This window comes from Tarenaya hassleriana, unplaced genomic scaffold (genome assembly GCF_000463585.1).
Source record: "Tarenaya hassleriana unplaced genomic scaffold, ASM46358v1 Cleome35, whole genome shotgun sequence".
Classification (NCBI taxonomy): Eukaryota; Viridiplantae; Streptophyta; class Magnoliopsida; order Brassicales; family Cleomaceae; genus Tarenaya; species Tarenaya hassleriana.
In genome coordinates, this window is record NW_010966617.1 from 683,024 (window position 1) to 705,890 (window position 22,867).

At 37.3% G+C, this 22,867-nt stretch overlaps 6 protein-coding genes across 7 annotated transcripts; 5 read left to right on the top strand and 1 right to left on the bottom strand.

The window, feature by feature from the left end:
- The first annotated feature begins 928 nt into the window (after nt 1–928).
- Nucleotides 929–3,432, top strand: LOC104822026 (chorismate mutase 3, chloroplastic). 2 transcript variants are annotated; one of them, XM_010553102.2, is made up of 6 exons: nt 929–1,228; nt 1,979–2,201; nt 2,303–2,389; nt 2,578–2,721; nt 2,968–3,060; nt 3,185–3,432. In XM_010553102.2, exons 1-6 carry the CDS (start codon nt 1,062–1,064, stop codon nt 3,419–3,421), a joined length of 951 nt encoding a protein of 316 aa, XP_010551404.1. In that variant the 5' UTR covers nt 929–1,061; the 3' UTR covers nt 3,422–3,432. The 2 variants fall into 2 exon arrangements, with proteins under 2 accessions (XP_010551404.1, XP_019059022.1); XM_019203477.1 differs by lacking the exon at nt 929–1,228 and adding an exon at nt 1,691–1,839.
- On the bottom strand, nt 3,431–5,458 carry LOC104822025. Its single transcript, XM_010553101.2, has 7 exons — nt 4,962–5,458; nt 4,740–4,851; nt 4,489–4,648; nt 4,235–4,383; nt 3,972–4,123; nt 3,748–3,862; nt 3,431–3,639 (listed from the first exon to the last, which is right to left on the bottom strand). The coding sequence occupies exons 1-7, from the start codon at nt 5,264–5,266 to the stop codon at nt 3,499–3,501; spliced, it is 1,134 nt and encodes a 377-aa protein (XP_010551403.1). The 5' UTR covers nt 5,267–5,458; the 3' UTR covers nt 3,431–3,498.
- Nucleotides 5,459–5,577: 119 nt separating this feature from the next.
- Nucleotides 5,578–7,280, top strand: LOC104822027 (cell division topological specificity factor homolog, chloroplastic). Its single transcript, XM_010553103.1, has 2 exons — nt 5,578–5,734; nt 6,521–7,280. Exons 1-2 carry the CDS (start codon nt 5,642–5,644, stop codon nt 7,070–7,072), a joined length of 645 nt encoding a protein of 214 aa, XP_010551405.1. The 5' UTR covers nt 5,578–5,641; the 3' UTR covers nt 7,073–7,280.
- Nucleotides 7,281–8,153: 873 nt separating this feature from the next.
- Nucleotides 8,154–9,577, top strand: LOC104822029. The gene is made up of 7 exons (XM_010553104.1): nt 8,154–8,172; nt 8,284–8,454; nt 8,530–8,803; nt 8,882–8,972; nt 9,054–9,178; nt 9,280–9,361; nt 9,456–9,577. The coding sequence occupies exons 2-7, from the start codon at nt 8,365–8,367 to the stop codon at nt 9,508–9,510; spliced, it is 717 nt and encodes a 238-aa protein (XP_010551406.1). The 5' UTR covers nt 8,154–8,172; nt 8,284–8,364; the 3' UTR covers nt 9,511–9,577.
- Nucleotides 9,578–11,887: 2,310 nt separating this feature from the next.
- On the top strand, nt 11,888–13,858 carry LOC104822030 (eukaryotic translation initiation factor 5A). Its single transcript, XM_010553105.2, has 5 exons — nt 11,888–12,150; nt 12,751–12,873; nt 13,000–13,056; nt 13,152–13,226; nt 13,563–13,858. The coding sequence occupies exons 1-5, from the start codon at nt 12,028–12,030 to the stop codon at nt 13,665–13,667; spliced, it is 483 nt and encodes a 160-aa protein (XP_010551407.1). The 5' UTR covers nt 11,888–12,027; the 3' UTR covers nt 13,668–13,858.
- A 1,737-nt stretch (nt 13,859–15,595) lies between these two features.
- On the top strand, nt 15,596–19,579 carry LOC104822032 (probable protein S-acyltransferase 22). The gene is made up of 9 exons (XM_010553108.2): nt 15,596–16,044; nt 16,171–16,284; nt 16,776–17,183; nt 17,335–17,403; nt 17,508–17,579; nt 17,728–17,856; nt 17,954–18,034; nt 18,142–18,330; nt 18,513–19,579. The coding sequence occupies exons 1-9, from the start codon at nt 16,003–16,005 to the stop codon at nt 19,218–19,220; spliced, it is 1,812 nt and encodes a 603-aa protein (XP_010551410.1). The 5' UTR covers nt 15,596–16,002; the 3' UTR covers nt 19,221–19,579.
- The last annotated feature ends 3,288 nt before the right edge of the window (nt 19,580–22,867 follow it).

Genomic DNA, 22,867 nt, shown 5'->3' on the forward strand with positions numbered 1-22,867 from the left:
CTCACTCGCCCTAGGTGCCGCCGAAACATTTATAATATTTGTTTTTCCTCATTATAATATTCACGTGCAACACCTTGATACACACACACACACACATATATATATATATATATATATATATATATGAGTAATAAATTTTAGAAATGGTATGTAAATCAAATTTCCAATTTTAATACATTTTCTAAACATATAAATCTCGTCAATTTACCAAAAAAAAAAAACTATGGTGTGCAATTTTCATATTAGCAAATCTGAATTCGTAGACAAAGACAGCATGATAAATTTATATATCATTCAGTTGTTGAGGACATAACTGATATGATCCAAAAAAATAATATTAAAATGAAACTTTGTATTAGATCTTTTCTTACGTTAAAACCCGAAATTACTGTCAAATTAAAAAAACCTAATGGACGCTTACACAAAATCTCTCGTAGGCCCAAATAAAGCCCATAAGGCCATAATACAGTCAGGCTTTTAGGCCCAATATGATTTTCTTAAAATAGAAAACGAACGAAGTTACGGAGATACGATAAGAAAAATATAATTTAAGAAGTTGTAATTTGGTGTAATATTAATTCATGAATTGTTGTGTTAAAAAATACAAGCTCGGAAATAAATAGACGTATCTATGAGTTCAGAAATTAATATTACATCAACTAAGATTAATGTATGGGTGATAAAACAAGTGGAATTACGTTTTAAGCTGTGTATCTTTTGGGTTTAATTTCCTTTTTTTCATGTAGAATCACGTTATGTCTCTTGAAAGCTAAGACGAATATTTGAATTTTTATTTTCCTAATTAAAATACCAACATTCTCGGATTTTTTTTAATTTCCTTATTAATTTAATTTTAAATGTTTTTTTTCTAAATAGTAAAACAATACTATAACGAAAATCGATGGATGGTGAACCGGGTCGTGAATCTGACTCGTCATACTTTGGTAAGAAATAATCACTGTAGTGTTGGTCTTGAACGTTGCTTCGCCTTTTTTTGCCTTTTAGGCGCCGATCTTTCTCCGTTTTTTTTTCTGAGATTCAAGCTTTGAGCGTCGTCATCAATGGAGGCTATACTGCTCGACCCGGCATTTCTCTCTGTACCGAAGCCCTCGGAATCTTCCAGACCCATCTCGTGTTTCGCCGTCAGAACATCTCTCCGGGCCAGTATATTGAGGTTCGGACCAGCTGGGTATCGTCCCCTTCGAGTCTCCGCATCTTCGCCGATCAGGTACCTTCGTGTCTTGTCTTGTTTCTCTGTGGAAATGGTGCGTGGGTTTTCGCGCGCCATGTGTTCGATTCATTTCCCCCCTTTTATGTTTTCTCCGTTGCTAGTTTAAAGCCACCGGCTTTTTGAGTTTTGATCTTATGCTGAATCCTGTCCTTTCCTAATTCATCTTACCGATGATTTGACTGTTGTTCTGTCTGATTCTGGACATGGGATTTGTGGTCCTAGCTCGAGCTGTACTGATAAAATCTCTGTAGCTTTAATGTATCGGGAGATTTGATCCGTAGAGAAATTGTAGTTATCCACTACTTTGGGTTAATCAATCATCAAAGAAGGTTTCTCCTTTTAGCTTTTTTAGCTACTGGAGATGAAACCTCTTTTATCAAGAGCTTATGAGATGTTGAACAGTACCATTGTCGTTTGTCTATAAATCAGGCAGAGCTTTGCATCCTTATCTGAGAAATTAGTGTTTCTCTTTGCTGAATCTTAGGAGGTTGTCGAGTTGAGCGGTTTTGATGCGTTCGCATATGTGCCTGAAAATTGACAATGTTGGTTTGGTTGCAAGTGTTGTCTGAATTCAAGTACAAACTCTCTACGAGTGAAGCATACGACCTGTAAACAACTTGAATCATGGTGTTTTAAGCTTAAGTTGATGGCTAGTGGATAATCTTAAATATGCTTTCATCTTTGATTGATTCTTGCCCGTTTCCTTTTTCGATGTCTTACATGGATGTCTTTGATTATTTCTCTCAGATACTCGAGGAGACAACGGATAGATGAGAGTGAGAGCTTGACACTTGACAGCATAAGGCATTCTTTAATCCGTCAAGAGGACAGCATCATCTTTAATCTCTTGGAGAGAGCTCAATATTGCTACAATGCTGACACATATGACGAAGAAGCATTTGCAATGGAGGGGTTTCGTGGATCTTTGGTCGAGTTTATGGTCAGAGAAACTGAAAACCTTCATGCAAAGGTTGATCTCAACTCAGTAGAAATATGATCCGTGGACGATTCATTCGTAGTTTCACAATTATGACCTCCTCGATTGATGTTTTTTTCTTGCTCTTAAATCAGGTGGGCAGATACAAGAGCCCCGATGAACATCCCTTTTTCCCGGATTGCTTGCCAGAGCCAATGCTTCCACCATTGCAATACCCACAGGTGATTTTATGGTCCTTCAGTTGCCAATGACCAGTGCCCAAACTTACAAAGATTCTTAACTGCACAATCTGTCAAATTACTTGTTCGTGGTTCTGAATCCAAAATGTCATTAGCTTTGCCTAAGTGGCCATCGGTATACATGATATCATATTTACCCAAATTCGATCTTTTGTTTTGCATGAGGCCAGGTTTTACATCACTGTGCCGATTTGATCAACCTAAACAACAAGGTATGGAACATGTATTTCAGAGACCTTCTTCCCAGACTGGTCAAGCTTGGAGACGATGGCAACTGTGGTTCAGCTGCTGTCTGTGACACAATGTGTTTGCAGGCAAGTGAAAGCTATCACTACTTGTTCATGTTGCTCCCTGACAAAAATAACAACTTGAAAATGATTTCGCTTCAAGATCTCTCTTTTTCGCTTTTTTTTTACTTCTCTATTGGAATTGTATATTCGGGTCTTGGATATCGGCTAAACTAATCATAGAAGAACCCAGATTCCAAATTGAACAAATTCAAACTCGATGTGAATAAGAGACCTTGAACTGGAAGTCTTCTCTCCGTTCTGGTTTTGCAGATACTCTCCAAGAGGATTCACTATGGTAAATTTGTAGCAGAGGCCAAGTTTCGTGAATCACCGGATGTATATGAGAAAGCCATCATAGCACATGTACCTGCTCTCAACTTCACATGTTTCCAACAATTTCATGATATTTCATTGGCCTTTTACCACACTTTCTCTTGATTTCACCACCCAGTTTTCACTATTACTTACCCTTTTCTGAGTTTTGCAGGATAGGACACAACTGATGCGACTTCTAACGTATGAGACAGTGGAAGAAATAATCAAGAAGAGGGTTGAGACGAAAGCCAGAGTTTTCGGACAAGAAGTGAAGATCAGTGAGGAGGAAGCTGGAGCTGACCCTTCTTACAAGATCAAGCCGAGCTTAGTGGCCAAACTGTACGGAGATTGGATCATGCCCCTCACAAAGGAAGTTCAGGTTGAGTACTTGCTTAGAAGGCTGGATTAATCCAAGCAATTAAAAAAAAAATGCTTTAGATTGATATAATATTCTTTATGATGATGTAACAAAAATCGGTTCTGGTGTTACATTGAAACCCCGGTCGATTCCCGGATGATTTCATAAATTGAAATAATGTTTTCTAATGTCAGTAGGAAGATGATGCACCATTCCAAAAGATCTGATCTTCTGTTCTGCATCACCTCTTGGAGGAAATGAATGTTGTGCTGCATTATCACATGGGACATGATATAATCAGATATATATATATATATATATAATATCAGATGGGAATTAATTGTAAAATTATTACAATGTATCATTATCAGTGTTACCTCCACAAATTTTAATTTGAAGTCCAGATTCCCAAAACGCTGAGTGACCTCATACTCTTCTCTTAGGTACTCATATATCTGAGCATATTTTGCCTCTCTCCAAGCAATCTCAGATCTAAGAAAAGATGATGACTTCTTTAGTAATATGTGTACTTTCCCCCAATTCAGGATTCAAGAACTTGGTTTTACATTCATAAGAAACCCGAAAAAGAAAGATGGAATACCTTTCGAAAAGACCAACTTTGAGAATCACATCGGCTAGATTGGAGTTGGCCTTCCCGACGAGTTGGAGGAGCTTTTTCCTGTCCATTGTGAAAGTGCCCGTCTTCTCCATCGCGCGGTTTATACCCGCAAACTCTTCCACCAAACCGTCGACCTGAGAAACCAAGCAGGAAATCTCAGAATTCAAGCCCTAAACTAAACCAGTTCCTAACAATCCCAGCATTATCCATTGATTGGTCGAGGAGATCGAAAATGAATTCTTAACCTGTGAAACAAAGTAATCCAATGCAATGCTTTGCCCGAGCACACTCCCGATTATACGGACACTGTCGGTATCTAATGCTTTGAGAATGATACAGTCGGGGCCACCTTTCATTTCCCCGACCAACGTAGGCTTCTCCTTCACAGCATAATCTACCACAGGAGAGAAATCCAAGAAAGGCAAGCTCATTGAAAAAGGCAAATCTTTTTTCGAAGATGTAATTAGCAATGGAAACAGTTACAGGACAGGACACTGACCATCTCTTTTCATCTCCGGAAGCAGACCAGAAGCATGTCTCCGAACAATGTCGAGATAAGGTTCTACTTCATGTTCTTCAATGTTGAAAAGAACAGCAGATCCGTATTGAAAGACAACCATGAATCGGCAGTTGCCCATATTCTCCCTCGATCCAAGAGTCTATAAACACAAGTGAACATAACATAAAAGATCAAACTTTCTTACAGGTTTTGAAACTGAACACAAGACAGCAGTTGTCGAATAATCTTACAGGGATTTGGGAAGGAAAATCGAAAAACTTGAGGGCAATAGAGTTCGTAGATCGTGAAGTAGGAGGAACAAAAGTGCCGAGGTTGTCGGCTTGAATTCCCTTCAAATCGATACTGCCAAACAAAACCATGAATCGGCTAAACTTTAAACATCGGGATTCAAAAAAATCAAAACTTTGATGCTTAAACCCAGATCTCCGTTACGATTCAATCGGTGAACGAACCTGGTACTGAGGAAATAGGCTTTGACAGGGATTTTCCCGGCTTGTTCTTCTTCGTTTTCTCCGAATTCATAGCCCTGGTATAAATCGCTCGACCCGGAATCAGAATCATTGTTGTAAATCGAAATCTGAGAAGGGAACGCCGAAAAGGGCCTGAAATTCGGCGAACGAGAATCTGGGTTTCGATGGAAACTACTCGCCCAGAGTTGCCCTACGCGTGAACAAGGGTGAATCGATTCAAGAGTCTTAGAAGAGTTGACTATTCGATTGACGAGAAGAAGAGCAGAAGCTGCTCTCCATCCACCCATTAACAGTGATGAAAATAGTGTTTCTCTGAAGAAGACGAGGATTTGAATCAGTCTCCTCCGGCTTCCTCCACTTCTTCTCTGAATCAATCCATCTCACAGAAAATAATGGTTTTCAGAGAATTTCGCTGATTCCTCAGAGAACGTTGGTAGGGGAAGATGCGTCGGATTTCGCCGGCGACCACGAGAGTTCGTTTTCGCTATAGGACCCCTAAATGTTTTGTTCATTGAATACAACCCAATACGACATCGTTTTGAATTGAACACCTAAACGACATCGTTCAAACTGTCTATCGGGTTGGTCGTTCTTGTAAGTCGTATCCCACTTCTTTGAGCAGGGACGAAGATTCTCTCTCTCTCTCTCTCAAACCCTTGGAAATGACGATGTCTGGGAATCTGAGGATATCTGCGAGCCTGGCTTCTCCTTATCATCAACATCCGAATCGCATCTCATTACCTTCTTCTCCGAAGGTCTGGTTTCTTCTCTTTCTTACTCCTCCGGGGAAGTTACGACGATTCTCCGTATTTTGAGATTTGGGTTTTGTTTAATTCGCGACTTGGTACCTCAAATTCGGTGCTTTTTCATCGGATAAAAACACGAAACCTAGTATTAATCTCCTGTTATTTTGAGGAATTGTCGAGTTTTCTGGTCTGTAGCTGTTCCGGAAACTCCAAATTTGCTCTGGATTCGTTGCTTCATTGTATGGGTTTAGAGCATCACGTAGTTGACTAACTGTTCTTGGTATTGTCTTTCCCGTCTGGTGATTGTTGAGGGTTTTTGAACGGTGTTGCCCCTGTTCGGTTTCGATGTTCCAATTTGGAAGCATGGTTGACCTAATTATGTCTTTCAGTGAGATTGTCTTCTCCAAATTCCAATGTGGTATTCGTTTGAGATTGTCTCTGTGTTCGTCTCTTCTATATCAGCCGTAGATTCTTTTAGATGGTGAATTCGCTCTTAGCCTTTTCCTCTTCAGTAGGTTGAGTTGATTGAATGCCAAATGATGAACACAGAAAACCGAATTTAGGACCGATGATGGTTTGATACATGGGATTAAGGGCACTTGATTAGCTCTCAGATTCTGTGAATCTCTCTGAAAACCCTTGTTCTTTGGTCTGGAATTGGAAGATGGACTGATGTTAAAGTTTCTTGCTTTGAGCTGTAGTCTGAGAAATTATCATGTGGAGGAACTAGAGTCTCCTTTGGTAAAGCTCTGATCTTTATCTCTCTCTTCCGGGTTTTATTGATGCGACTCGCAGGTCGATTTCACGGGATTCACGAACAACAGGACGGACCCTCTGGAAAATGCCCGATCTCAGATGAAGCTCTTTGCCAGAAACCGAGGAGATTACGACTTTTCGTCGAACTCAGCCGCCACCCCAGAGATCGAAAACTTTCTTGTGAATGCCATCAACATGAGTTTCTTGGACAGATTGAATCTGGCGTGGAAGATAATCTTCCCGTCCCAAGCGACGAGAAGAAGCTCCAACGCAAGAATCGCCAAGCAACGCCTCAGGATGATCCTGTTCTCGGACAGGTGCGCGGTTAGCGACGAGGCCAAGAGGAAGATAGTCAACAACATCGTCCATGCCCTGTCAGATTTCGTGGAAATAGAATCGGAGGAGAAAGTTCAGCTGAATGTGTCGACGGATACCGATCTCGGGACCATTTACTCAGTGACAGTGCCCGTCAGGAGGGTGAAACCCGAGTATCAGGACTCGGACGAGGCTGGAACCATCACGAACGTGGAATACAAAGATACAGTCGATGGTTCTGTGGATGTCAGGTTCGATTTCTACATTCCAGACTGAGATTACTTCATAGCTTTTGGCCTTTCCTTTCAAAATTATCAGCTTTGGATTTGTTCTTCAGCTTCTTTTTAGTTTTTTTTTTCAAGTTCAGATCTTGAGTCGACAAGACAGATCTTAACACTCTCTGTATGTATATATGGAACTTGTCTTCTAACTTGTGTCGCTTCTTAGCCTGTGTTAGTAATATAAAAACGCACCGTTTCACACACACACATTTAGGGGTGGCCTAGGTCGGGTACCCGACTTCGATGGGTTATACATTTTAAAACCCGAATCCGAGTTTTCGAGTATTCGAATTATATTACATGCAAGACAATTCTTGGATATCCGTAAGTATCCGGAAACGATGAGTTTTAAACTCCCTATACCCCGTCGAATATTTAAACTCCCTGGAATTCCCTGGATTACCGAGTTATCGACTACATCTAAAAGTTGGAGCCCCCGTGATGATGCTAAGAAACATCAATCAAAAGGAAGGATTGTGCAATGGGACAAGACTAATAATAACTCAGTTGGAAAAAAGAGTTTTGGAGGCAGAAATAATGATTGGGCCAAACAGTGGAAATAAGGTACTTATCCCAAGAATTATTCTCTCGCCAACAGATTCAAAACATCTGTTCACACTGCGAAGAAGACAGTTTCCAATAAGACTTTGCTACGCAATGACAATAAATAAAAGCCAAGGACAAAGTTTGAAACAAGTAGTCTTATACCTCCCACGTCCAGTCTTCAGCCATGGTCAGCTATATGTCGCACTCTCCCGGGTTACTTCTGCAAAAGGATTAAAAATCCTAGATGATACGGAATACTCTGATGACAAATATGCCATCACCAACATTGTTTACCCTGAAATTTTCAACGGCTTACCAACACCATGAGGTTAGATTTAAATAAGAAGAAACTTAATACCCATCATTTTCGCACATATGTAAACAAGTACACGATAAAGTAAAATTGTGAATATGAAAGGCACCATATAGATAACTGAAAAAAAACTGGTAATGTTCTGTTCATACATCAATTAAAGTTTATCATATCGTTATTCTCACACTAATAATAATCTTTATATTTTAACAGGATCATGCCATCGCAAATTATGTGTAAGTATATTTCTACTACGTTCAAACCGATGTTTTTTCCTCATTAAAGTAATGATCACATAGTCTATATTATACATAATGTTATTATTGATTAGAATAATCCCATTGTAGGAATGTACAAATCAACTCCAATCAGTGATATCAACCCATGCAAGTTTGGAAAACTCAAGACATCACAATTATGGATGTATCATGGTCAGATTTTTAAGGACGTGGGATGAAAGGAATCCTTTCAATGGAAATGAATATCGTGGCATCGGCTTCTTATTAATTGACAAAAATGTACGTTTTCCTTACCTTTTTAAAAAAACATTATTATTATCGGTAATGTGATCTTCTCCAATAACAACATTGCAGGAGGATGTTGTTGAAGGAAAAATATTTCACGACCAGACAGACCAATTTAAACATATCATAAATGAGGAAGATATATTTGTTATCAGCCATTTCAAGCTTATACACAATAACAACAGATACAAGTTAACGGAACATAAATTCCGTATTTATTTTACGGAATATACTATTGTTAAAATGGTTGATCCCACCTCATGTGATATTATCAAAGAGAAATTCCAGATACGTTTATACACTGATTTGGTGGCATTGGCAAACAAAACGCAATATTTGCCAGGTACGTGTTATCATATAACGAACACACCATGAAAATAACTCAAAGGGTTTATAATCAAGCTATTCTCTCATGTTGCAGATATCATTGGAGTTTTGGTTGCAATTCAAGGACCAAACTTACAGATGCCATCGTCAACGCAAAAAATAATCCTCCGGTTATTATTGAAAGAGTAAGTTTCCAACATTTATTTCAAGTGCATGATAAATTGTCTTATAAATTGACTATAATTAGTTTGACATATACAACACAGCAATAACATTGTCAAGCTTTTCATATGGGATGAGCTCGCTGCACAACTACGGTCACAAATGCACAGATTGAGTATTCGAAAAAGTGTCATCGTCATTACTGGTGTAAACCCAAAGATTATCGACGGTAATTATTAAACGCTCACACAATCATAAATACTTACAGTCTAATATTTAAGTACCAAGATCATTTTTATATTAAGCTTACTAATACATTCTATATCTCAGGTATTGTAACGCTCAGCACATCAATGTCCACCAAAATTTACATGGATGAGAACCTCAACGTCATCAAAAATTTCCGCCTAAGGTAAATACACTATATCATTATTGATACAAACTATATGAATCATATTTAATGAATGATTTAATTTATTGCCTACCCACAATTTTTTCAACCGCAGCAAGCGAAGAAAAACAATGGTACCGCACACCGTCCCAACATATCATCCCCATTGAACTTATGCCTCATCTACGAAGCGATATCAATATTATATCATTGATTTAATTATGTTTTAAAACATAGCGATTTAATATTATAAGATCGAAACATCAATACTTTTTTAGTTATGATATGTTCTTTTTTTTATATCTGCCAGTTTAAATGAGTTTTATTGTGTTAGTACCTTTGCACCTGGTCTGAAAAACATATATTTTAAATGTATAATCTCAACACAAGATATATAAATAATACCCATAAGGTTATATGTATATAGCTACGTACAAAAACAAGAGTGCATATTAATGAAAGCCAACAATATAAGATGATATTAGTTTATGATATACAAAAAAAACATTTAAATTTATAAATCTAACTCAAACAAATTATTATAATATCATTTCTTTACTCAAAATATATAAATAATTTAAGTATATATATAAATAATAAACCGCGCATCGCGCGGGCCTTATCTAGTAATTTATAAAATTATTGAAAAATATTTATATCTAAAATAATTAGATTATAAAATGATAGTTTTTATATAGATAAAAACAAAAACAATTAGATAATTCATAGATACCTTTGTAATTTTTTAATTATTCAAATATATTTTAATAATTCAAATATATATAATAGTTATTTTTTACTATTTGGTACTGGAAATATCAATCCAAATCTGAATTCAAATTTCGAGTTTTAAACATTTTAAATCTCTATCTTCTCATTGCAAAACAGATATTCGACCGTCGATCATGATAAATATCCGATTTTTAGATATTTTGTTTATCATTGCATACATTTTCTCTATGAATCTTTTGATTAGTAGTGCATATTTTGGATTTTGGGTCGATATTTATCATGTTAAGTTTAAAAATAATTTATTTGATTTTATAAAAATTATATCAAATTAGAACCGAATATTAATCGATTTGGTTCGTTTTATTGTTGATTTTTTTGGGGGGATTTTGTTATATGAATATGGAATAAAAATTGAAATGTGATATTAATACACGTAAAGGTGGATATAATTTAGTTTTGGTTCCATATTTATCTAATTTGATTCTGTTTAGATACAATACCCTCTCCTCGGTTTTTCTAGAATTTGCGGAAATTATTGGATTTGAAGGAAATAGCCCAACAATTCTTTGGAATTAGGTTTATCAATGGTGAACACACTCTTTTCTGGCATGAACCATGGACGTCATTAGGGGCACTGATAAAATACATCGGTGAAACGAGGCCGAAAAATTTCCGTATTCCGAGCCTATCCATGGTCAGAAGAAGTGCAGATAGTTAACAAGTCTTCCTCACCCTTCTCTCCACCATCCCACCGCCGGCACCCACTGCAGACTATGATCAGCTTCTATGGAAATATCAAAATGATGACCACAAGCCAACCTTCCACACGATCAGAACATGGCATCAAATCCGCCAGTACGGCGACGAGGTTACCTGGTACCCCACTGGTTGGTTCCCTAAAGGCATACCTAGATATGCTTTTTTGATGTGGCAGGTGATGCTGTCCAGATTACCGACCAAAGACCGACTTCATCGGTGGAGAGTGACCTCGAAGATAACGTGTATGCTATGCGATGAGTCAGAGGAGACACACCTTCATTTGTTCTTCTTTGAATGCATGTATAGCGAACACGTATGATGACACTTTGCAGCCCTATGCAGTCAGGACCAATGCACGGATTGGGCGAGCAGTGCAATGCGAATGGATAGAAGGGACACGAAAAGAATCCGACAGATCCTCCTCCAAACTACGGTGTACGAGTTTTGGAGAGAGCAGAACAACAGGATTTTTCGAGCCAAACGGCGAACGGTAGAGTACACAAGGTGGAAGATCGATCGAACCGTTCGGAATGTACTACTATCTATCAAACGGAAGCCTCCGAACGATAAAATATCTTTGCTTGTAGATCGGTACTATTTGATGTGACAAGTTAGAAGTGAGTTCGGGTTATTTTATTTTGAAAAAGTTTTACATTTTCATATGGGTTTCACTATCTTTTGTAAAAAAAAAACAGGATTGTAATTCTTTTAGTACATAATACGCATCAACTTATAACCAATATTTTTTTTATTAGATCTTATAAAAATTATTTCGATTAAAAAAACTAAATATTATTCGATTTTGACTCCAAATTAAATTGTCGAATCCAACCGTCCACCCCAGCTTTAGAGAAAAGGAACGGACAAAAATAAAAGCAAATTAAACGCCGCACGTGTGGGACCGCGTGGTCTGCACGCAATATATCCCTTAAGGACATTCCAAGCGAATCTTGACCGTCGAAATATTCCGGTCCAACGGCCGAGATGAATTATTCGCGAGTCCGAGTGTAATTGACATTACCAGCCCCGGAGGGTCTCCTCCCTTCTATAAAAATCCGACCGCTTTCGTTTGCTTGAGAATTCTCTCTCTCCGTCTTGCCATTAAGAGAATTGAGGCCTGGTGAAATCTTCTTTTCTCCGTAGATTTCGATCGTTGTCTTCTCCATTACCGGAGATCTCTCTGAATTCTGTCGGTCATGTCGGACGAGGAGCACCACTTCGAGTCCAAAGCTGATGCCGGAGCTTCCAAAACCTACCCTCAGCAGGCTGGAACCATCCGCAAGAACGGCTATATCGTCATTAAGAATCGTCCCTGCAAGGTTCGTCCCCTAATCCCTTGATTTTTTCTAACCCTAGATTTTGATTTCTCCATGAATCTATGTGTTTTTTGTTTCTGTTTGTGTTGATTCACGCTCTGATCCCGATTTTTCTGGTTCTCGATTTTCGAATTTGCATGTGCCGGTGATTGTTTCTGGTTTCTGGAACTTTTTTATTTGAATTTGTACGATACAGTGTTCGATCTCCCGATCGATGGGATTTTGTTGCTTATCTGTCTGTTTCATGAATCGGATCTCTCTCTCTCTCTCGGGTGTGCGAGCTTCTCCTCTGTGTGTTCATCGATTCTGCTACTGTAATTCTGGGAAAAAAAAATATAGGTTGTCGATTATGGTCTTGACGTTGATGGCACGGGTAGATTCGATTGGGCTTCAGGTGATAAAAATGTTCCGGCTAGATCGAGTAATACTGAACTAAGAACTCACATGATTAGCGTGAATATGCGGTATTGTCCTTGCGAACCGATTACAGTATTTGGCTTGATTGAATTTTGGTAGGGATTGTGAACTGATTTGCTAGTGATGACAAAGTTTTTTGTTTTTGTTTTTTGTCTGAATCTCGGTTTATGTCCTTTAAATCTGTAGGTTGTGGAAGTTTCAACTTCAAAGACGGGGAAGCACGGCCATGCCAAATGCCACTTTGTCGGGATAGACATATTCACTGGCAAGAAGCTCGAGGATATTGTCCCCTCTTCTCACAATAGTGATGTTCGTCCTCTTTTATATCCCGAATCTTATCTGAAGGATTGAAGAAAAGTTTCTAATGTTCTTTGTAGTGTGATCAAATTTTTAAATTGTGTTCTGAATTCTGATTCAGCCTATTGCTTTTTCCAGGTTCCCCATGTTAACCGTACTGATTACCAGCTCATTGATATCTCCGAGGATGGCTTTGTATGATCAATCAAAACTCTCAATTGTTGTTCATACTCTTTTCTCTGTAATCCCCGACTGGAAAAACTTACAAATTTTTGTTGTGTTGATATCAGGTTAGTCTTCTGACTGATAGCGGAGACACTAAGGATGATCTCAGGCTTCCAACCGATGAGAGTCTGCTCAAACAGGTGTGTGTGCTTTTGTCTCCTTGTCTTACTTCTTGAATCCGCTTGTCACCATATCAGAAGCTAAGAATCTTTGATCATAAAACAAGGGCCATTGTCTTCTTCTTCCTGTGGAATGGGAATCTGTCACTAGATAGTGGATGGGTTTCTCGTGTGATCTATATTTATGGATTAGTGCCCTACCCTTAATGTAGATTTGTGGCTGGTTTCTAGTGTGGTCTCTATTGGTGGATTGGTGCTCTCTACCCTTCTGATTTCCTGACTATAAAATCTTACACTACAGTAGTGATCTTAGTTGGGGTGAAACTGAAATACCCATTTGGATGAATGGATTGTCAGATCAAAGACGGATTCGAGGAGGGGAAGGATCTGATCGTGTCGGTGATGTCAGCAATGGGGGAGGAGCAGATCTGCGGTCTGAAAGACATTGGTCCCAAGGCTTAGGGCTTTTCTCCCACTTTGGGATCCCCCTCTTACAAGATAGTATCAGTTTGACAAAATATGACGGGGAAGATCAACCAAAACTTGATATAATCAATGCGTGTTTCGTCGGTTTTTCGGGTTTTGTGGACAAGTCATAATATGTTAAAACAGGTTCGAACTTTCTATGCCATTCTTATGTTTGCTTTGGTTTTTGGAGTTTGAATGTCTGAAACAAGCGTTCGAATCGAATTTCGAGCAGGTAACACAAACAACTCTAAGATGACCGACCTCTCTTTGGTTGATTTGGTCGTGATGATGATGGATGGGTTTTGCCGTATTATTGGCACATTGCAATGAGCCCAATGGGCTCGTATATGGGCCCATGCCCTATATCCAATCTAATAATCTTTTTTTTTCCTTTTTCTTTCACGGTATTGCTTTTTTTTTTAAAAAAAGATTTTCTCTACCAATTTCTGAATTAAATTAAAATTCCATAAAAAATACAAAATTGACATAAATTTGCGTAGAAATGACCGCCTAATCGAATTGCGAAAATATATGAAAACAAATAAATGATTACATAGGGGGGAGAATCACATCACATGTGTAAAAGTGTTGCCAATAAATATATGAAGAAAGAGCAATATGCCACTTTTATTCTTTGACCATCGAGTGCCATTGCCCCCACGCCTTATATTATATCATCCATTCACCCATTGACCCATTTTTTTTTTGCTTCACGGATCATTTAACATGTAATTAAATTAATTAATTTATTCCTATTACCCTTTTGGGAACAACTTTACACCCAAGTAAAATATAATTAGAATTTGGATATTTTAAGTAACGTATTATGTATATTCTGTCTTGATTTTGGGAAAGTCACGGGCATGGTAATAGGCACGTGCCTAACAAAAACCCCAAACAAAAGAGAACAAGTTCGCCGGTCCCTTCTGTTCTGTCCCGTTTGACCATTTTGCCATATTCTATACGTATGTGGGTTACTATTTATGCATTTAGGTGTTAGAAGTAGCTTATAATATTTACTTTTTTTTAATAAAAAAAAATAATATTCGGTTAATTGTTTGAAATGCTTGGTTTGATATTTTTGTATCTCTGATGGTTATTTAAAATATTGTTGGTAACTTGAAAACTTTAAAAAAAACAAAAACAGAAAACTTTATGGGGGAATAAAAAACATTCAATGTGATATGAGAAAATTTATCGCATAGAAAGATAAATATTCATATTCACCTTTGACAATAGCAACAGCTTTGAATTGGCAAATCCCCTTTTACCCCTCTTTTTGTGGGGATCCATACACGCATATATGTATATATGTATGTGCACGTATATGTGTGAATGTATTTGTCTGAGATGTAAGTCCATGGTCCTTTTTGTTCTTGCCTTACATTGAAAGCAATGCTACATTTTATTAGAAAGAAAAAAAAAGGAGACATTTAATTAAAAGTTGACATGTGGAAAATCTGGCATTTGGGTTTTGTTGCTGCATCGTTAGACCACCTAATCACCATTCCAATTTAGTCTCTAATGAGGTTTTGTGTTGATATAAATTGTGCCACTAACAATGTGATCCCATGTATAATATATGGTATTATATATATATTATTTGTCCAATGGATCAGAATATATTTATTCACAATAAATTACATAACTTTTGTTTTTTTTTCTCTTACCACTTCCTTATGTGGTTTCAATACATTCTAAACGTAGAGAGATTGACAAGTGACCAAATGGGAATATGATGAAATATGAAAAAACTCAAAAGGTGAAAAAGAACAAAGAAATGGTTTTTATCACCAAAAAAAAAAGAAATGGCAATTAAAATTTTAAAGAATCCTTGGTAGGGAGAGAGAGAGAGAGAGAGAGAGAGAGAGAGAGGGAGAGTTGGTGATGGCAATTTAACAAAGGAGGAAGCAAACAAAGCGTTACTGGATTTGCCAGCAACTGGACTGTGACGCATGATTTGGCCTGAGTAAAAAAAAAAAGTTCACTGCTTTGCCTTTGCTAATTATAATAACCTCTCGCTCTCTCATCCATGGTGGATTCTTAGATCTGTTCACCAATGCAAAAAAAGCTTTGCCCAGAAGAAACAAAGAGAAACCCCAAAACCCAGAATTGGTTTTTCCTTTTGTTTTTCTCAGTTTTCATCTTTGGTGTTATTAATCTCTTTCCCGAGTGGTCAAATGTCTTCCTCTTCACTCTTCTGCTGCTGAGTCCGTGAGAGTAAATGTTGGATTTCTGGGGAATATGAGGGAAAAGGCGGAACCTTTCTTCATTTCTTGACTTGGGTTTCTTCCATTCTTCTTCTACGTTTTAGGATTTTTACCAGAAAATGAGGAAACATGGATGGCAGCTTCCTTATCACCCGCTTCAGGTACACCCTTTTCCCGGAAAATTCTCATCACCTCTCACCCATCTCTTTTAGATTCCTTCCGAAGTGATCTTCATTGTGAAGTAATTGTAAAATTTCCGATCTTTCTTTTTTGTTTCCATGGCAAAGGTGGTGGCTGCTGCTGTGTTCTTGGCTCTAGGGTTTGCCTTCTATGTGTTCTTTGCACCCTTTGTTGGGAAGAAGATGTATCAGTACATCGCTATGGGCATTTACACTCCTCTGGTACACTGTTTCTTATATATATATAGCTTTATGAGTTTTATGCCTAAGATCTGCCTTCTTCTTTGCCTGTGGATTTCTATCCCAGAAACCTTTTGAAGCTTGGCCTCTTCATGTTTTTCTTTCCTAGCTTTATGGCCTTTCTCTTTTTGGGTCACTGCAATACATTTTCCTTAGTTCTATGATCTGATTTGTTGGAATAAAAAAACATGTTAATCAAATAAGTGGTGAAGTTAGCTTTGTCTCTAGAACTTTATGGATTCCAAGCCATTTGTTGCAAATAATTTGAGCATTGTTCACATAAAGGAATGTGCTTTCTTTTCATGAATTGATCAGTTGTTTCGGATTATTTCTCGAATTATAGAATGATGTGGACTCTATGGGGGTAATGTTTTGAAAAATCTGATGATCTACACCGTACATTTTGTATAATATGATCAAATGCTTATTGTTTTGATTGATATCTCTTATTGGACCATCCTCTTTTGTTCTAGATCGCATGTGTCTTTAGCCTATATATATGGTGTGCGGCTGCGGATCCCGCTGACCCGGGAGTTTTCCTGTCAAAGAAGTACCTAAAAGTTCTCGAAAACGGGAAGTTTCCTCGGGCAAAGGAGATGAAAGATGGCTATGGATCAACTTCATCCCGAATGCACAACGGAGGTACAGCTATAGGTGGCGGGAAATCTCTCGAAAACGCAATGTCCCTTCCAGACACGTCTGTTCAGGACATGGAACATGAACCCGGAAAGAAGTTGAAATCCTCAGAGAATTTGTCTCCCCTGTCCCTGCTTTGCTCTCCTTGTGCAATTCTCTGCCATTGCTGCAGTAGAAAGGATGAATCTTCCGAGCAGCAGATGAGTGAGGATGGAATGTTTTATTGCAGTTTGTGCGAGGTTGAGGTGAGTGGAAGCATTTGAATTCACAGTTCAATCTCACGAAACCTTAAAAGTTCCGACCAAATTCTCTGGCTATATATTGATCTATTATTGGATTCTTCATGGCACTAATACTCGTCTGAATAAATATATGGTCTGTATACCGTTCTTGTAGGTCTTCAAATATAGCAAACATTGCAGAGTTTGTGACAAGTGCGTGGACCGTTTCGATCATCACTGCCGGGTAAAACAGGATCTGCCTGCAGGTTTCTGATTCTCTAAGAACTGTTGTCTCTGCTTGAAAGCCCCTCTCATATGCTTTTTTGTTTCTCCCTGAACTTGTTTCAGTGGCTAAACAATTGTATCGGGAAGAGGAATTATCGACAATTCTTCACTCTTATGGTTTCCGCTATCCTCTTGGTAAGCATTCGGAGCTTCATGAACAATTTTCCATTGCATGATACAACACTGTATATGCAGTGTAAACGTATAGGAAGCATTAGATTAGTAAATTTTTCAGTTTAGGCACACTACTGATGGGTAGATACATTGGCATTTGAGATTGCAGCTTATTATGCAATGGTCAACCGGGATTCTCGTGCTCGTCTTATGTTTTCTCCAAAGGAAGCAATACTCTGCAGATATTTCCTTGAAGTTGGGCAGCAGCTTCTCCCTTGCCCCATTTGTCATCGTCGTCGTAAGTTTTCTAAGACAAAAAAATAAATGAACTTAGCTTTTGTCTCCTTAGCATGTGGATATGAATAACAAAGACTTATATCTTGTTTCTCTTGCAGGCAGTTTGTAGTATACTAGCTATGCTGGCTACATTACCGCTTGCCCAGCTTTTCTTCTTTCACATTCTCCTCATAAAGAAGGTTTTTTTTTTGTTTTGTTTCTGCAATGCTCAAAGAACCTGCAAGCTCTATTCTTAACTGTGTGAGGATGATATATATATTTTTTACCGAGCGGTTTTTGTGGACAGGGAATTAGTACATATGATTACATAGTTGCACTAAGGGAACAAGAGCAAGAGCAGGAAGGTGGTGGAGGACAACAGAGTCCTCAAATGTCGATGGTCAGCTCGCTCACTGGTCTAAGCAGTGCAAGCTCCTTTAATACGTTCCACCGAGCTGCCTGGTGCACTCCCCCTCGGTTATTTCTCGAAGATCAGGTTACTAATGTTGACCCTTTTGCTTCATTCCTCGAATTTTTAAGGAATTCATTTCTTCCGTCTCGAAAGAACCCAGGAAAAGGCCGAACCATTTGATCGGTCATAAGAATCTTGGTATACTCTGGTGTGCGAAACTTCCATGGCTGCATAAAAGTTGACATTTTTTCGATTTTTTTTTTCAGTTTGATGTAGTTCCTCCTGAGAACGCGTCTGTAAGTTCATACGGGAAGAAAATGGCGAGGGAAGAACCTGTGAAGAAGAAGGATATGACAGTGAAGATCAGTCCATGGACTCTGGCTCGGCTCAATGCAGAAGAGGTTTCGAAAGCAGCAGCAGAGGCACGAAAGAAATCCAAAATACTTCAGCCCGTGATGAGACGGGAAAACCCATTTGGCTTGGAAGCAAGCAGCAGTTTTGGCAGCAGTGGTCGGAGGATGTTCCCGAAATTTGATGGTAACAACGGTAAGAGAAGAGCATCTAAACGTGTACGCTTATCAGCTGAATTGCCCATTGAGCCGATGATGAGTAATATCCAAGCAAAAGCTACGGAGACATCAACTAGTTCAGCCTTGGCACCACTTCAGCTTGAAGCAAGAAGTGCCTTTCAGACAAGCCGGGCAATGTCGAGCTCTGGTGTTATTGTCGCTTCTTCTTCGCCAGAGAGCAGCTTAGACTCACCTGACATTCACCCATTTAGGGTTTCCTCTTCAGTCGAAGATTCAACCCATCTCACTGGATTATCATCAACTCTTGCTCTGATGGGTCAACAGAGGGGACAGATGACGATGACGATGATGCCATTGTCAAGGTCTACAAGCGATGGCTATGAAGCTTCTGGTGGGGAGGACAGTGATCAGGTTCCTTCTAAAAGCATCCATAGATTACGATGAAGGATATATAATCGTAGTTTACGGCTGAAAATTTGAAAATCCTTGAGCATTCTTTCGTTCATTGCCGGTGCGATCAAGACAGTGAAGCACTTCGCCATTTCTAAGGCAGAATTGGATTCGTCTTCGGGTGTTCTGAAGATTTACAGTACCAGGAGAGATGGGACGGCAATTAGCACCGGGAAAGGAAGAAGGCGTTTGTGGAAATTGCGTTGCTTGATTTGATTTGATGAACATAGGATTTGCGTTGCTTGAAACTACTTCCTTCTTTGCTTTTTGTCCTTTGCTAAAACTGTCTGTCTAAAAGCTTCATTTCTCGTGAAAATGGCGAAATACAATTCATGGGTTGTTTTCTGGTGATCGTTTGCGCTTTTGTCCAATTTATTTCTCGTATATTGAAGTTTCCGGGACGAATCATGGCGAAAATCAGCGATCCGTGGGGACCCATTTGGAGGAATTCGAGATTGAACCATCCAACCACCAGCAGTTCCATCCAATGAATGCGCTCGAGATTCTGAGGGAAACTGTACGGATTCTCCGGTACAATCTCGGCGCTTTCATGTTGACTGCTGCTGTCCTGATCTGTCCTGTTTCTGCTGTTCTCTTACCAAACCTGCTAGTTGACGAATCATTAGTCTTTTGGGAACAACTTTACACCCAAGTAAAATATAATTAGAATTTGGATGTTTTAAGTAACGGATTATGTATATTCTGTCTTGATTTTGGGAAAGTCACGGGCATGGTAATAGGCACGTGCCTAACAAAAACCCCAAACAAAAGAGAACAAGTTCGCCGGTCCCTTCTGTTCTGTCCCATTTGACCACTTTGCCATATTCTATACGTATGTGGGTTACTATTTTATGCATTTAGGTGTTAGAAGTCTTATAATATTTACTTTTTTTTAATAAAAAAATAATATTCGGTTAATTGTTTGAAATGCTTGGTTTGATATTTTTGTATCTCGACAATTTAAAAAAAATATTGCATTTGAAAATGTTCATATACTTTAATTTTATGTTTTTTAATTGCCGGTTTCTCTATTAAAACTCAAATTAAGAACCGAATCCATTAATTATCGACATTAGTTTGGATTTTGATTTAGGTATTTATTTAAAAACATTAATGTTGATCAACGCGGCGTAGGAGTTGTTAGTAGCCATTTATTTTAATGTTTCTGTTCTTTTCCGTATTAAAAAAAAAGCGTGGCTATTTAATTATTCACTAGAAGTATATTCCTACGTTTTTTTTTTCTAATTTCCAATAAGAATTTGTGTTTTTATTGTTTTTTTCAATAAGTTATTTATTGTGGAAGTTTTAAAGAAAAATAAAATAATTTCCATTGAGAAGGGGAAGAAACAGTTCTTCGAAGGGGCAGAGAGAGATGGAGACTCCATAAAATTTAATGCGTACTATTTAATCTCTTTATTTTTTGAATAGTTCGATCTATAAAGTGCGAAATAAATAAATAAATAAAATTTACATACACAATTTAAAGTTTTATTGTAAATATATCTGGAGCTTTTGATTGATGATTGATTAGCGGCGTAAGTTGGGTTGAATTTATTAAAAAAAAAACAACTTAGATGGTTATTTAAAATATTGTTGCTAACTTGAAAACTTTAAAAAAAAAATATTAGTATACTCAAATTTTTAACATTTATTAACTTAACGAATGAAACTCTTTATATTCGAATATCCAAATAATTATCATTATAAACGTAACTATCAAAAACTCTATAAATTTCACCAACCATCTTACGTAAATGTGTTAGAACAAATTTGGATATGCATGTAACTATCATTTCATTGTTGAATTATATTAAAAAAATGTGTTAGAACAAATTTGGATCTGCATGTGGAATGTAAGCACATGTACACGTATATACACACATATATATATAAAGATTTGGACATGCAAAAATTGGCTTTTGATTCAATTGGCCTTTTTTTTTCGAAGAGGGAGACATAATAATATGTTGAAAATAAACCCTACCAATGATAATGGCGTTTTACCATATAAAAAAAAGTCCAACTTCTGACAAGAAAATGCCAAAAACATTCCAGCTTCCGAAACTTTGAACTACGAACCAAATTCCAACATTAATTTTATTTTTTAAACCCTAATTTACAAAAATAAATAAATGGTTCCCCGATGGTCCCTTTATCGCTTCCATGTTACGTCACTCTCCATTTCGAATATTATAAAATAAATCATTTAAATAATATTCTCCATTTCTAATTTTCTAGGTGCAGCTTATAATTTTCTCTCTCTTTTTTTTTTCCCATGAAATTTTCAACCAAGTTTTTTTTTTCTAATTTACACACTACCGTGAAATGCGTTGATATTGTTTCTTTTTCTTTTTTTGTACTTAATGTTATAAATATAAAGGTTTTTAAAATGTCATGAGCTATTATGAATGTCCACCACGTGAACCATGCTACGAAAAAACCAAAATAGCTTAATTGTTAGTGTTATTTAAATTTAAATTAGCAATTAAGTCAAATCAAAGTCACCTAATTAATGCCATGCATCTTTTATATATATATATATATATTGAGCATTCGTTCATTGGTTAGCGTAACTAACCAGAAATCGTCTTTATATGATATTTATATATAAATCTAAACTATGTGATATATCATTTCTACGTTATTACCTAAAACCTCTATTCATCAACTTATATTTAAGATCTTTCCAAAAGACTTTGCAGATAAAGAAATAATGAATTAATTTTAGCACGGATACGAGGTTAATGATTTAAAACGACAATCGCCAAAAAAAATAATGAATTTTCAAAAAAAGTTTTATATAAAATCATCAATTTTATAATTTTTTTTATATAAAATCATGGTTTTTTAATTTTATTATACTCTTACGTTTTTATTAACTTTATATATTTTGTAATTTTTATATAAAATCATAAACTCTATAAATCTTTTTATAAATATAAAAAGATTTATAGAGTTTATTAAAAAAGAAAGAAAAAGAAATGACAATTAAATTTTTAAACTAATCCTGAATTGTTGGTATACATGTTTCAAGATCTTTGAATCTCGATTTGAATCCTATCCTCAAAATGAAATTATCCTCCACACCAATCTTTTATTATTTGGTATGCTAATTTAGAGACAAACGAAAATTAGTACGAATATACAAGATTTAAAAATACCGTTTTTAAAGTTAAACGGCGTTTCAAACCCGTCATCGTATAACAAAAAAGGTTTTAAGCTAAGAAATGATGGGCAATGGTACGAAGTCCGGTCAGGCCCAGCTTGAAAAAATAGTAGGTTTCGGATCGAAGTTTTATTGCTCGAAAAAAATCGGATTTTTGGACCGGACTCAAATCGAGTTTCGGATTCCAGTCGGACCGATTCAAAAGCCAGAAAATAAAAAAAGGAAAAAAATATTTATAAAGGAAGGTCTATAGGTCGGTCTAGCCCAACTCGATCCGACTCGAATCCGGAATACATAGGATAGAACTTCGGATTTAATTATATAGGTCCGAAAAAAATCGGGTCAATCCGAGACTGAATCGAAATTTTCAGATTGAATACGAGTTCGTATCAGATCGGAGCGGTCCGACCCCATTGACACCTAAGAGTAATGGTATTAAAAAAAGGTAAGAGATAAAGAAAGAGAGAAAGAAAGA